General features: G+C 39.0%; 1 protein-coding gene across 3 annotated transcripts in view; it reads left to right on the top strand.

The window, feature by feature from the left end:
• The window catches only part of LOC117302105 (agrin-like), a 47962-nt gene that overhangs the window by 15438 nt on the left and 18658 nt on the right, over window positions 1-13866 (top strand). For 2 of the 3 annotated variants that reach the window (XM_033785903.1, XM_033785901.1), the window contains exons 4-12: window positions 1066-1290; window positions 2615-2839; window positions 3632-3838; window positions 6140-6361; window positions 6511-6717; window positions 7291-7491; window positions 8741-9028; window positions 9425-9574; window positions 11392-11400. In XM_033785903.1, coding sequence (XP_033641794.1) covers window positions 1066-1290; window positions 2615-2839; window positions 3632-3838; window positions 6140-6361; window positions 6511-6717; window positions 7291-7491; window positions 8741-9028; window positions 9425-9574; window positions 11392-11400 — 1734 coding nt within the window. The remainder of the gene's footprint in view (window positions 1-1065; window positions 1291-2614; window positions 2840-3631; window positions 3839-6139; window positions 6362-6510; window positions 6718-7290; window positions 7492-8740; window positions 9029-9424; window positions 9575-11391; window positions 11401-13866) is intronic. The other variant, XM_033785902.1, reaches the window with a different exon arrangement.

Below are 13866 nucleotides of genomic sequence, written 5' to 3'. Positions count from 1 at the left end.
ATTACACTTTGGATGCTCAGTTGCACCTGCTGTTACCCAGCACTTCGTGGTACTTGAAAAAAAAACGTACTTATGCTGTCTCAATGGTGTAGTGACTACCGTTCCTCTGAAAGCGTGAATAACACTGTATGGGCCCCCTCTAGCACTGCACTGCACTTTTTCTCATACGGAAATTGAGCAATTATCCACATTCTAATAACTGCTTTTCAGTACGATTTGCCAATATTTTCAATTGGAACAGATTTGTTTGGAATCTCTCTGCGATATCACCAGTTTTTAAAAGCCAGGAGCATCTGTTTATAAGATCGTATGTATGTGCAGCCTTCACCGAGTTCACAGGATTAATAGCTCGGTAACCGAAACCATTTTGTCTTCTCCAGAAGGGTTCCTTCCACCCCACCAGGGAAGCAAGTATTCCGCTCTCAGACGAGCGTCGAGTGTCTTTTTTTCTCCTACGTGGAGCCTAGCCTCATTGACTAGATCAGGAGGGACGTCTTGCCTTGTACGATATCTGTCAACATCGATCGTTAGCCAGCGATACATTGAGATTCTAGAAGGAGTTTATTATAAAGTGCCCTGTAGCATATTTTTTTGGACGACGAAGACACAGGTGCCGTGTTGACTGGATGGACGACCGGTTTCACCAAGGGATTGTGATGATAATGACCATTTGAATATTTTCTGTGATACTGTCCTCATTCGCCAACCATAAAAAAAAGCGTTGATTGTGCGATTAGTTGATGTATGGTAAAACTAACAAGCTAATGATCGGCTGGTGCTTAGTCTTCGCTCCAGAAGTTAATAAAGACAATACGACTTTTGCGTAATATATACTCATTTGATATCGGTTGCTTTACGATTGGAGAGGAGGCTAGACTGTACACATTTACATAATTGATCTTCTAACAGAATTTCAGAGAGCGGAGTTTGCGTTGTGGAGAAATATTCCACGAGTCACCAAGTGTCGTCGCTACATTCCTAACCTTAATCCCTCTCGAACATTTCCAGTAGCTATGGAAACCTTAGCAGCAAGTGTTTTCACTGCCCTCTGTCTTTTAAATCTAGATACGACGAGTCTCTGCCAGGACAAGGAATGTCCGTTCGGCGCGGAGTGCATGGTCACGCCAGACGGCGCGACTGCCAAATGCGTATGCTCGCAGGAGTGCGGAGAGACTGAGTACAATCCTGTCTGCGGAAGCGACGGGGTGGACTATGCGAATGAGTGTGAGATGAGACGAGTTAGCTGCCTTCAGAGACGAGAACTCAAACTCATCTATAACGGAATATGCAGTGAGTATTAAACTTCTTTTCCCTTTATTTTAGAGTTTTCTGTAGATTCTTAAAAAGGACTAAAACATTTTAAATTGAACTTTTCAAAATTCATGGCGTTGAAAAGCATTAAAAAGTTGCTAATTCAGTTATTTGAGGTCCCAAAAAATGGATGAAGTTGGAAATAATTTTCCCAAGCAGCTTGTAAAGAACCGAAATGTGCTTTGTTTAAAAACAAAACACAAAATGTGAGTGGGTTTACAAGTTTTGTTTGGTTTTTACAGGTTTTCCCCCCATCTTTCATTAGGACTCTTTCAATTTGACCTAAGCGACACTCCATCACAAAAATTCCTTAGAAAACTTTTCTCTTTTGGCCTGAAGAATGAAAGAAAAAATGTAGAAAAAATCAGCGATATTCGAAAGAATTTTTACAGCACCAGAGTTTTACCTCCAAGCTTAAATCATTGGCCGTGGGAAACACTTTTGGATTGTACTTATAATATGAAATGTAGCTATGACTCACTGAAACAACCATTATCATACATTCAGCAATAAATTGGAGCACAAAGAGACGTATGTTTTACTCTGCTCTTTCATTATTCATTCCCTCTGTATATGTAAAGATTTTAATGGGGTCAAGTGAGGTCACATTGGTGAATTCCCAAAGCCAGGTTAAATTGAACTGTTTGCTTGAAGCCAGTAATTGCAGTAACAAGTGTACTTTGTGGTCACACGGGATTGATTTTCAACTCTGAGTTATGCAAACCCCACGAAAAAAAACCCCACCACACTGGATCCATTCATGAAAAGAATCGGCATTTCTGGTTTTTATTCAGGCAATTGCAAGAATTCCCTCTTTTTGTTTGCTTTGTTAGCTCTACATGTTTTGTGATGGCCAATCTTTGCTTTGCATTTTAAAGACAGTGGACACTATTGGTAATTGTCAAAGACCAGTCTTCTCACTTGGTCGTCGAAGTTGAGAGATAATAATGAAAGAAAAAAACACCCTTGTCACATGGAGTTGTGTGCTTTTAGATGGTTGATTTACTTCTTTCTGGAAAACTATGTCACTTCAGAGGGAGCCGTTTCTCACAATGTTTTATACCATCAACCTCTCCCCATTACTCATTACCAAGTGAGGTTTTATGCTGATAATTATTTTGAGTAATTACCAATAGTGTCCACTGCTTTTAATCGTTGCAGAGAAGTGATACTCAAATATGAATGAGGTTGCCACAGTGTATGAGGCGGGAAATCTCATTTCTACTGGGCGGAAGGTAGAAAATTACCAGAACTGCTTAAAGGAATACTAATAATCGAACCCAGCGAAATTCTTCCATTATAGATCCTTGCTTGACGGCAAACTTGGACAGTGATGCCATCTGCCAGCTAAACAGAAATCGTCAGCCAGTCGCTGGCTGCGTCTTCGACTGTGAGGGGTTACCAAGCGACCCTGTATGCGCCTCGGACGGACAAATATACGACACGGAGTGCCTGATGAAACGAGTTGCCTGCCAGTCGCGATTTGAGCTCTTTGCGCACGAGGAAAGTAACTGCCAAGCAGAAACCTGTAAGTTGAATAATTACTCCATGAGGTGGGGTTGAACAAAGAAAAATTTACTAGGAGCGGGATTTGAACCATAATGAATGCCTCAGATTGCAGAGTAGGGCTGTATGTATACAGGCTTTGCTCTCGCAATCTTTCGCACTCGCAAGCTTTTACACTTTGCTCTCACAGTCCAGGTTTTTTAACACATCCCTGTTTTAACAGTTGACTGACCCTATTGAGTCATATGAATAGTTCGTGTTTAAAATAGCATTTTACTAAACAATACTAAGATTTTGGGTTGCAGTTGCTAACCAATCTAAGTCATTCCCTTTTTTGTTTTTTTATCTCCTTCTTCATCCTAACAAATACAATCAGTTTGTTTTTACAAATGGCCCCTTGAAAATCCCTCCGAGGTGTTTCGTTTCAGTGATATAATTCTTTTTCTAAAGCTTTTCAACACACCACAACGCTTTTTCTTTCCAGCACTTCAAACATAAATTTTTCCTCGGTATTCAGTTACAGTTATGAACCCTGCCTGCCTGGTTCGTTGACTTTCTTTTTCAGCCAACTCACTTACAAGCATATGTCTTATTTATAGAAGTCACTTTTTAACAAATTTTCCTCAGATATTTGGTTTCAGTGTTAAATGATAGCGGTTGAATTCAACCCATCTCTGTTTGACACCTCCACAACACACTCCTAACAAATCTTTGTCATCTGCCTCTTTAATTACCTATCTCCCAGTCGATATTTGATTTCAATGATGTATTTGTGAGTTTTTGTTTGTGTTCTCGGTTTTTAAAAACTTGATAGCCCCATGCCTGAGTTTCCAGTGCGAGTTCGGGAAATGTATCCTGGATTTGGAGAGTAATCCGACCTGCTTGTGCATCAGCAGCTGCCCCGATGTGTACGTGCCGGTGTGCGGTACCGACGGCGTCTCTCATCACAGCGTGTGTCACCTACAGAGAGAACAATGTACCAGCAAGAGACCCATCCAAGTCGTGTCTAACGGACCCTGCCGTAAGTGATGAAGATTTTCTATTGTCCTTCATGGTGTTTGAGTTTTTATTATAATGTAACGCGTTCAAGAGACACGTTGGCGTTGGAGCGGGCGAGTTGGTCTATGAAAACCGTTTGAAACCGTTTGTTATGAAATTTGTATGGTTGGAGAGATGTTTTTTAAAAGTAGAATATAATGATCCACTCAAATATGCCTCGAAATTGCACAGTTTTTCCTTCTACGTAAGGAACTAACACGGCACGCCATTTTGTGGAGTTAAAATCTTTACTCCTCAAAATGGCCGACCCTGGCTACACTAAAGGGTTTTGACCAATAAGTTTGTTTAATAAGTATTTCGTCCTTCCAATGGGACATAAAATACAGGTCCTGTGTGTTGTGTTTATGCGCTTTACATCCAACGCTTAGAGAAGGGGTTTGCCCCGGTGTGTCTGGCAAAGGCTACTGCATGCACCACAGCACTAAGTAAACCATTAAAAAGTGCGACACAAACTTCAAAAAGTTCAAAATTCTGTCTTAGATTGTTTTTGCCTTTTCAAGAGCCTTAAGGACCTTATCAGACAAATATAGATCAAAAATCAGAGTTGTTTTTACTTCTCCCATGAGGAAAGTAGAATTCTTTGGTTTCCCCTACTTTACATGTTTACCCAAAGTGAATTTATCACCTCCCCTTCCCCTGCCATAAATAAATAATCTAGGAGAAGAAAAAAAAAACCAAAAAAACCTCAACCAAAATAATATTTATCTACATGGAAAAGGTGTTTAATTTGCCAACACAGACGTCAAACGATAGTTGTAAGTTGACCCTCGTTGACCGACCCGATGACCCTGTGACCCCGTTTGACTCCCCAGTGGGCCAACTTCCTGTGCTTTGATGTTCTTGTTGAAAAGATTGTGTTGCTACGTCTCTGGAGCATTGTAAATTGAAGATATTGCGGGTTTAACTTATCACTCCCATGTGGATAAATGTGGATGGTTTTTCAGGTTGCCATCAAAATTGGCATCTGTGTTTTTTTAACTCTTAAATGATTAGGAAATGGTTTTACACAAATTGTTACTTCTTAAAAGGGAGTTGACCCTCACGAGCAATTGGAAATTTGTAGTTACTACCTATTTTTTGTGTTTATTTCCAAAGATAAAAGAGTGATTTATAGAAACGTAATAATCCGGCTCTCTTTAAAAAGTAGCAATTTTCTTTTTCCTTTGAGAAAGTCGGACAGAATTCAAACTATTTCTGTACATGTGTGTACTTGACAATGCATTGCTGTTGCTTGCTTCTAGACTTCAAAGCTTTTACCTCCCGAAAAAATATTCAATGCTGCCAAAAATTGAATTTAGAAATCATTCCATAAATGAAAAATTCATGACCAAAAAAGAAAGAAAAGAAACCCAGTTGTTAATTCATATGTACTTTCACTTTAGCTTTTACAAATGGCCAAAAAAAGGGGACCAAAATCATGACAAAAACGAAAATAAAAGAAAGCCACATTTATTATCTCAGAATGTACTTTCACTTTAAGCTTTTACAAATGACATTGACACTGTATCGACATACCACCTCGATTGCCCCCACTTGAGAGCTAGAAACAAATTTCAAACCCTACTTGACGAGGTTAACCTCATCATGACCCGAAAAGCATTAACTCAAATTGGGCTGTCAAACCCCTTGTATTTCAATCGGGTACACTGTTCTTTATTTATTATGGAAACGTTTTTGAAGGGAGTTTTAGGCCGAGCCATTTAGAGACTGGAGGTCACTGAACAGTACATCGAAACAAGAGACTATTTTGGAAATTGGTTTTAAAAATAAACAGAAGTTCTGAAGGTTATTTAAGGCCACCCTAAATCTAGCACGGGTTGTTAGTCTTTTCTTTTTTTTACAGTTTTGTTCTTAGATCTTATTTATATAAAGCCTTCTCTTTTCAAAAAGACAAAAGTGTACTAATTTTAACAGTAGTTGTTTTCACAATGGCTAGTAGTTGTGAAAGTTAAGTTAGGACCAGTAACTCATCCTAACTTAGGACTGGTTAGGATGAGTTACTGGTCCTAACTTAGGACCAGTCCTATCTCTTAGCATTGCCTAGGACTAGTCCTAAGTTAGGACTACCTTTGTGAAATCCACCCCAGTTTTATTAGAAGAACACAAACTATTTGTTATTTTGCTTTTACTATTTTATTCTTCACTGGTTCTCTGGTGTTTTCAGTTTCACTGACATTTGGCCAGCGGACCACTGTTAAAGGAAGGATGCTAATCAGCATTGTTAAAAGTCATTAAAGACAATAAGTGTTGCTCTCTTTCCCAGTGAACCAGTCAGAAGGCTTGTGCAGCACCATACGCTGTGGCTATGGTGCCATGTGTGTGGAAGTCAATGGCAGTCCAACCTGCTCATGTGATATGATGTGCACCAATGAAGATTCCCCGGTATGCGGAACGGACAAAAACACGTACGGGAATGCGTGTCTTCTGAAACAGTCGGCGTGCGAACAACAGAAGGACATCCAAGTGGAGTTAGAAGGCCTCTGCAGTAAGTGTTTTTCGAAAACATCCATAATTTCACTAATGCCTACAGCGGTATCATTTTTCTGAACTTGTTTACGTTTCTTGACTGATCATTTCCCTTTTAATAATGGAATGGTTTTTATATGGGTTTCAATTCTGTTTTCCTCTCAACAGATGGTTGCGAATCCTTCTCGTGCGAGTTTGGCGCCATCTGTGAGATGAGCGTGAAAGGTCCAAAGTGCGTCTGTCCAGAGGAGTGTGTGAAGTTTGACTCGCCCATCTGCGGTTCGGATGACAACGTCTACCCCAACGAGTGCGAACTCAACGTGCAGGCGTGCCGCAAGCAAGAGGTTATTACTGTCGAGTCACAAGGAGATTGCAGTAAGTCCAGGTCTCACCATTAACTCTAACCCGGCGTAGATCGTCTAGTAAAAACTGCTACGGGCGAGTAAACAGCACCTCTCAATTTGCCCTGTGGGCTACTATAAACTGTGAAACCTACCTGTTTAAAATGCTCATATTTCTTCCATTCAGATGTGAAAAATACATTTTTAAAACTTGCTCGTTTTTATTATTACTACTGCATCAGAAAGATACATTTATGACGATGCATGTTTAAAATCATGGCTGAACTTCCGGGGGGCAGGTTAAACCCAGAGTTGGCGACTTTAAAAACAGTGAGCTTTGAAGTCATTCACAATGAAAAGTTAACAATACAGAGCCTTCAACTCTTGTTGATTCTGTGGAGAGTTTTCTGAAAATAATAAAATTTTAAGAAAAATTTCTCCTGAAGTTGAGCAAAGTATATGAAACATCAAGATTAAGCTGGCTCTTTTCAAAACCAACAGTCCCTCAAAAGAGAACTATAACATGGTTGTACGCGCAAGTTTACTATTATGTATAGTTAATTGTCAGTGCCTTTAAAGTTAACGGATCTTGTTTCTCTCCGAGCAGCTGAGTGCGAGGGGGTGAAATGCGAGTATGGGTCCATCTGTAACCGAGGTCAGTGCACCTGCCCGACCTGCGCCAACATCAACCAGCCGGTGTGCGGCACTAATCAAGTCACATATCAGAGCTTGTGTCATCTACGAGCTGAGATGTGCAACGAGAGAATCAGGATTGCTCAAGCGTTCGAAGGACCCTGTGATAATAATGGTGAAGACTTGTCATTTATGAAACTCTGTAGTTCTATAAACAACATTTTCAAGCGCTACAAAACTTTGCTTTCCAGAATAAGGTCACCAGCCAAACTGTTATGTCACTTGTACAATTTTTGACTGGCAACTTGCTTTTTTCTGCTCAGCAGAAAATTCTTAAGCACTAGACAATTTTGCTTGCCTGCCAAAGTGCTATGTCACATGTACAATTTGTGACTGTTATCCTGCTCAATTCTGCTAAGCAGAAATTTCTTTAGCAATATTTTCTGCTGGAGCGGCTTTATGAAATTATACCCTGTGCCCAATTCTATTGAGCTGCTTGATCACAAAAAGTACCTAAGCACCAAACAGATTTGCTTACCAGAATAAGGTCACCAGCCAAACTGTTTTGTCTTACAGTATGTACAATTTGTGACTGGTTATCCTGCTCATTTCTGCTAAAAGCTGCTAAGCAATTTTTGTTCTGCTACAACAGCTCTATGAAATTAGGCCAAGGTTGTGAAGCTTATAAAGCGAACTTAGTAATCACTTCACTCTCCAAGAACCCCATGGAGAGAAAACAATGATGGAGTTTCAATTTCAGTTTTCTCCGCCAGACCCAGAGGGGGACGATGACATGACATTTCCACCTTTTGATAGTCCCTGGAGTTTTAATGAGCTTTTGGAAACAGTATCCCCACCACAAACAAAAGTTGATGAAAGAGTAGGATTTGTTTGTGATACTGTACATGAAGAAAATAACTGCTTTCAAAACCTTTAAAGGGAGCTTACACCTTTGGTGTATCCCATCATATGCTTAAAATAACAAGCCTGTGAAAATTTGAGCTCAATCGATCATCGAAGTTGCGAGAAAAATGATGAGAGAAAAAACACCCTTGTTGGAAAAAATGTTGTGCTTTCAGATTGGAATAAAAGACTTCTAGCTAGAAGTCTTTTATTATTTTAGTGAGAAATTACCTCTTTCTCAAAAACTACGTTACTTCAGAGGGAGTCATTTCCCATAATGTTTTGAACTATCAACAGATCTCCAATGCTCGTTACCAAGTCAGTTTTTAAGTTAATATTTGTTTTGAGTAATTACCAAACGTGTACCGTCCCTTTAAGAAGCTTTTATTAGAGCTCTTATCCGCTCTGCCACGACACCCTACACTCACTTTGCGGTAGTGAAGTTTATAAATTACCGCAAACCATGTTTATGAAGTAACCCACGAACCAAATTAAAATTGGCCTTAAAATTTGTATTGCAGAAATGTCTGGCTCTGGTGAGGGCAACGACACCGATGTGGACCAAGAGGGGGGTGACGACAAGATTGACTTCTCCAGGGAGTGCGACGAAGCACTCTGCCAGTATGGCGGTACCTGCGAGTACATGCCCAACGGTAACTCATACTGCTCATGTATCATGAACTGCCCCGCGACGCGCCTACCGGTCTGCGGCTCCAACCAGGTGACGTATGGCAGCGAGTGTCTGCTGAGAGAAGCGTCGTGCGAGCAACAGGCGCCGATATACGTGGAGAGCCAGGGATCATGTGAAGGTAAAACAATTCGTCGGCTTAGAACTAAAAGGTCCGAAAATTTACTGTGCTGTAGTACAATATAAAGTTAGACAAGCTTTCAAATGAACATAATCTAACAAATAATAATAATAATTAAGACTTGTAATGCGCACATATCTGACCTGCTGGGCGTCAAGGCGCAATAAAACCAAAAACAAAGAAAAGAAAACACAACTAAACTAAACAAGTCCTTGAAAATTTGTCATATGTATTGGAGAAAAGATTAATTGGTGGAGAGTTCCAGATGTGTGGCACAGCTCAAGGAAAAAACCTGTTACATAGCCTGTGCTTTTCCGTTTGTATACCCTTTGGTTTGGGCCTGTGAATGGACAGTAAAGTTTTAAAGAAACATTCTTCTGATTGTTATCAATTAAGATGTTGAAATGGAGCCTTGTGACGGAGACAGCCCCCTCATCATCCCCAACACCCAAGAAGAATACACCTGCACAGAGGAAGGAGAGGAATGCCCCTCCGGCAGTTACTGTCACATCCACCCCCTCAGGAAGTTTGCTGTCTGCTGTCCAGGTAGGTGGTTCGAACTCCAACTTGAGCGTCGTCGTCGTAACCGGTGGAGGGGTTTTGTTGTGATCATGATAAAACTGGCAATCTTGAGACCAAAACCAAAACAATTGTAACCAACATACAATCTGAGCCTTAACCAACATTATTAATTTTGGTTCATCATTTTACATGTAACTTGTTGTTCAAAGATCATTCATCTACCAAACCCTCCCACTACCATGGGCAACAAAGGAGACAGAGTTTTGGCCCGAGCACAAAACAGCTCATGTATTAAGTTCAAGAAATCAACTTAGAAAACCTCAATCTTTTTCATGCATCAATAGTTTCAGTACAGAGTTGTTACAGTTCCCTGATCGTGGACAGTAAAAAAATATTTGAGGAGATTATTATAGTAGCTCTAAGACCTAAAGAATTCCCTCGCACAATCCTCTGAAAAACAGAACTTCTTGCAAATATCATCACACCAGTATACATTTTACCAACAATCGATTGTCTCAACTTGTTTTTCTTTTTTTCTTTGATTTTGAATATTTTGAGCACCGTGTCTGACGTCTCAAAAGAGTGCTTCCTTTGAATGAGTGAATCACACAATTTCTTATGTATCATATTTCTTGTTTGTTTTTTATCTCCATATTTATTTTTGATTGTGTATGTTGGATTTGATCAGGCCAGTGGTGTGTAGTGCTTAGCACTTGACTGCACAGCACAGCACACACTGTACATCCTATGTTGTTTTTTGACATTTACATCATTTTGTTGTATACTTTGATTGCCGTGTGAACTGTGTTTCAGGTCGCTCTAAAGGAAACTATACCAAACTTTTACTCTCTGATTCCGAGCAGTTTATCTTACAGCATTGCCTTGAATTACACATAGACCTTGGAGGCTATGGCTTTTGTTGCCCCTGGTCTTGGCCTTGGTGCCCTTCAAAAGTTTCTCATTGACTTTAAGATTTTCCAATGGAAGTGCCCTTTGCAAAATGAAAAATGTCATTGCCCTGTCAACATGTTCAAAAATGAAATTTCAGGCTTGTTGCAGTTTGGCATTTACTTAAAGAATGTGTACCGTCGCGAATGAATCCAAACCAAATCACGTGTTTCAAGGTTCCATCGCCCCAAAAGTCACGGTGGAAAGCTAAAACCAAAGCAGCAAAAAAGACTTGCACAACAAATTTTTACTCTCCATTTCCAAGTAGTTTATCTTACAGTCTGCAATATACATAAAGAATGTATACTGTCAGAAATGGATTCCAGATTTGTACCCAATTCCTTGGGGAAAAGACCCTGAAACCAAAGGACAAGAAAGGAAAACCAAAAAATACAAAAATGGTTTAATGAACATTGACAGGATGTTCCCCATCTAGGTATTACTTAGTAACCGATAAAAGCTTTGTTTGTTGCCTAATAGTTTAGATGAAACGTAATATCTTAAAACCATTTAACCTGCCCAGTTCCTCCTTGTCAAAATTCCCTAAAACCAAAGAAATATAAGAACATACATTTGAGCGTTGAGAGAGGTATTACTTAGTAACTGAAAAAGGGTAATATCTTGAAAGCATTTCCCTCAAACGTTAGAACCCTTAACGCCATTAATGCCCCCCCCCCCTCCCAAATCCCCATGGAATGAAACTGCGTAGCGTCATCCATCAATAACTCGATGAACTAACCCCCCAAAATAATCTTAATGATTTCTCCCATTTCTTTGTTTTTCTCTTTCTCTCTCACTGTGGACATTTTGTGTGTCGTATATTGCATCCATCACATCATTTGGAATGTTGTCACACCGTTGGCCGACCCATGTTCTTATTGTTGTTTCCATAGTTACCAGAGGTTTGTCTTACAACTCGAAATCCAAAATGGACACTTGTGCAATTGAAAAAAAAAAACTCAAAAAATGAATGGCCATGAAAACTGATTTGGTTAGAAGCGCTTCAGCTCTTGATAATGAATACCATTTTGCGAACTGATTCCCTTCTAATGAATGTAGTTTGAGAGAAGGGGATTCCAAAACATTTCGACTTGAGAAGCGTTTCTGCGTGAAATTTTTCTCAGAGTGTGTGTTCCAATTCAAATTATTCTTCCAGCATTTGGACACGTAATAACCGCTCCAGGTTTTTGGTGATATCTGAAAAATGCTACCACCTTTTAAAATGATATTTTCACACGTAATTTTAATGGATACTTCATGTCTTTATTTATATAGGAATAAAACGTATAAGGGCTCACAAAACTCCTACGTTTATTTGCATACCTAAGCACAAGTTTCCATTTTGCTGTCGTTAATTCATTTATGTGTTGCATACATTTGCATTAACTGTGTGTTATCATTATTCATTTATCCTTGTAGTGTTGTATTCATTTTGTGTTGTGTGCGTGGTGTAGAAATTAACGACTGCGCCGGCTTTTGTAGTAATGGCGTTTGAGCGTAGTGGCTCATTGTGATTGGCTATTAGGCGTGGCCGGTAAGAGGGCACAGTGCCTGTCATTAATCTAAACATGCCAGGCAGACTAATACTTCAGAGTCAGTAATTATTTTTAACCCATTTTGTTTTAGAGACAAATCATTTCTATTACTAGAATCATCAGTAATATCTCTGGACATCGCTAAATTTTCACAATCTAATATTTTAACAAACAAAAATATTATTAAAAGTAACTCAAAACAGGTGTTTTGTTTTAAGAATGATAGGTGCTGGACAATGTTAGTTCAGGATATGAACTTTAATTATGTTTTTTGGTTGAGTTATGAAAGAGGTCAAATCTTGCGGCAAACATCCACGGGCATTTTGGTAAAAGCTGCTTTGCTATGGTCATTAAAGGTTGAATAAATTTGTTTATAAAGTTTTAAATTAGTTTTGCTTTATAGACCTTCCTACGTGATGAGTAACATCGAACGGTATCTAGTGTAGAAATGCTCCACAAATTGTATCATTTGCTACTCAAACGTCACAGTTTGCCGCTCAATATTGACAATCAGTTTGCATAAAATAAGTCAGGTCTCAATTTTGTTGCCATGCAAAATTGCTGGATCAAACCGTTTCCTGCATAATGGCTTTTAAAAAAAAAGTGATAAAGGTAGCCCCAAAAGAACTTGGCAATTGATGACTGAGTAATAAAAAATAAGCTTCAATGGCTAGGTTGAAGGTAACCATATTATTATATTCCATGCTCGTAGATAACCACTGGTGCTATGTATGTGTGGCTGCTAAATCGCTAAGTTCAATTGGCTGGGTCGGAAGAAGTCCGTCTGTAAAGTTGCAATGTGCTGCTCTGTAGTGCTTTTGTCAAACTTAGAAGCTTTCCCCTCACCTTGAAATTATTTTGTTTAAAGTTTCCTCCATCATAAAATACCAACTCTTGGTATTAAACCAGTTTGCTAGGTGTTGCTAGATTGTGTCTCCACTCTCCACCATTCAAAGTTTTCAAATTCTACCAGTTTTATTGACATCAAACAACTTCAATCGCTTATTTGAATACCTAGTATGAAATACCGGAAAAATCAACCCTGCAAAGTTTCAAATTCTACTAGTTATATTTACATCAAGCACCTTTATATTGTTAGCGGAATAACTACCTCAAAAATAATTATTTTAATACCTAGTTTAAATTAAAACAAAAGTACTGGAAAAATCAATTATGCAAATTTTCAGATCCGCCTATCCCAATTTATCTCCACCAAACACATTCCTGTGTTCATTGGATTACCTCCTGAAATGAAAAAAATGAAAGAAAGATGAAAGAAAGAATGAATGAAAAAAAGGAATAAGAACAAAATCTAGCTGCATTTTTAGAATATTGACTGATACAATTTAAATTACGCAGATTACCCTGTTAAGATTAGTTTTTGAGTGAAAGTTTTAGAATGACAGTTGTTAGCAATGAAGCAAGCAACTAGTGGTACCTGTTGAAACCCGCAGTGCTCCTTCTTTTGAAGATCTCCTTTCCTTTTGTGTAAAATGCAAGATGTAGTCCAAGAGTGTAAAATGTGTTTTAAATGCTGCAAAGTTATGCTTTTTTATTTTCATTGTCTCGCTTGGTGGCTTTTTCAAATACAGCATCGTTTTGCAGTGGCGCTTCTGGTATTTCTAGTGGGCAACTAGTCTTTAGTTGGGGCTGAAAGAAAAAAGAACATTTTGAAATCCAGTAACCAATCTATTTCCTGAAAGAGAATCTTAAGAGGAAGACTTTAAAGTGAGGTCATTTTCAGACTCTCTCTATCTCAAAAAAAAAAACCTCCTCAAAACCACACCAATATTTCTTGAGCTTCACGTATTCCTAGATTTCAGAATTATGCTT

The sequence above is a fragment of the Asterias rubens genome, chromosome 18 (assembly GCF_902459465.1).
Source record: "Asterias rubens chromosome 18, eAstRub1.3, whole genome shotgun sequence".
In the NCBI taxonomy this organism is placed as follows: Eukaryota; Metazoa; Echinodermata; class Asteroidea; order Forcipulatida; family Asteriidae; genus Asterias; species Asterias rubens.
Note: the sequence above shows the minus strand (reverse complement) of the source record. Positions and strands in the feature narration are given on the sequence as shown.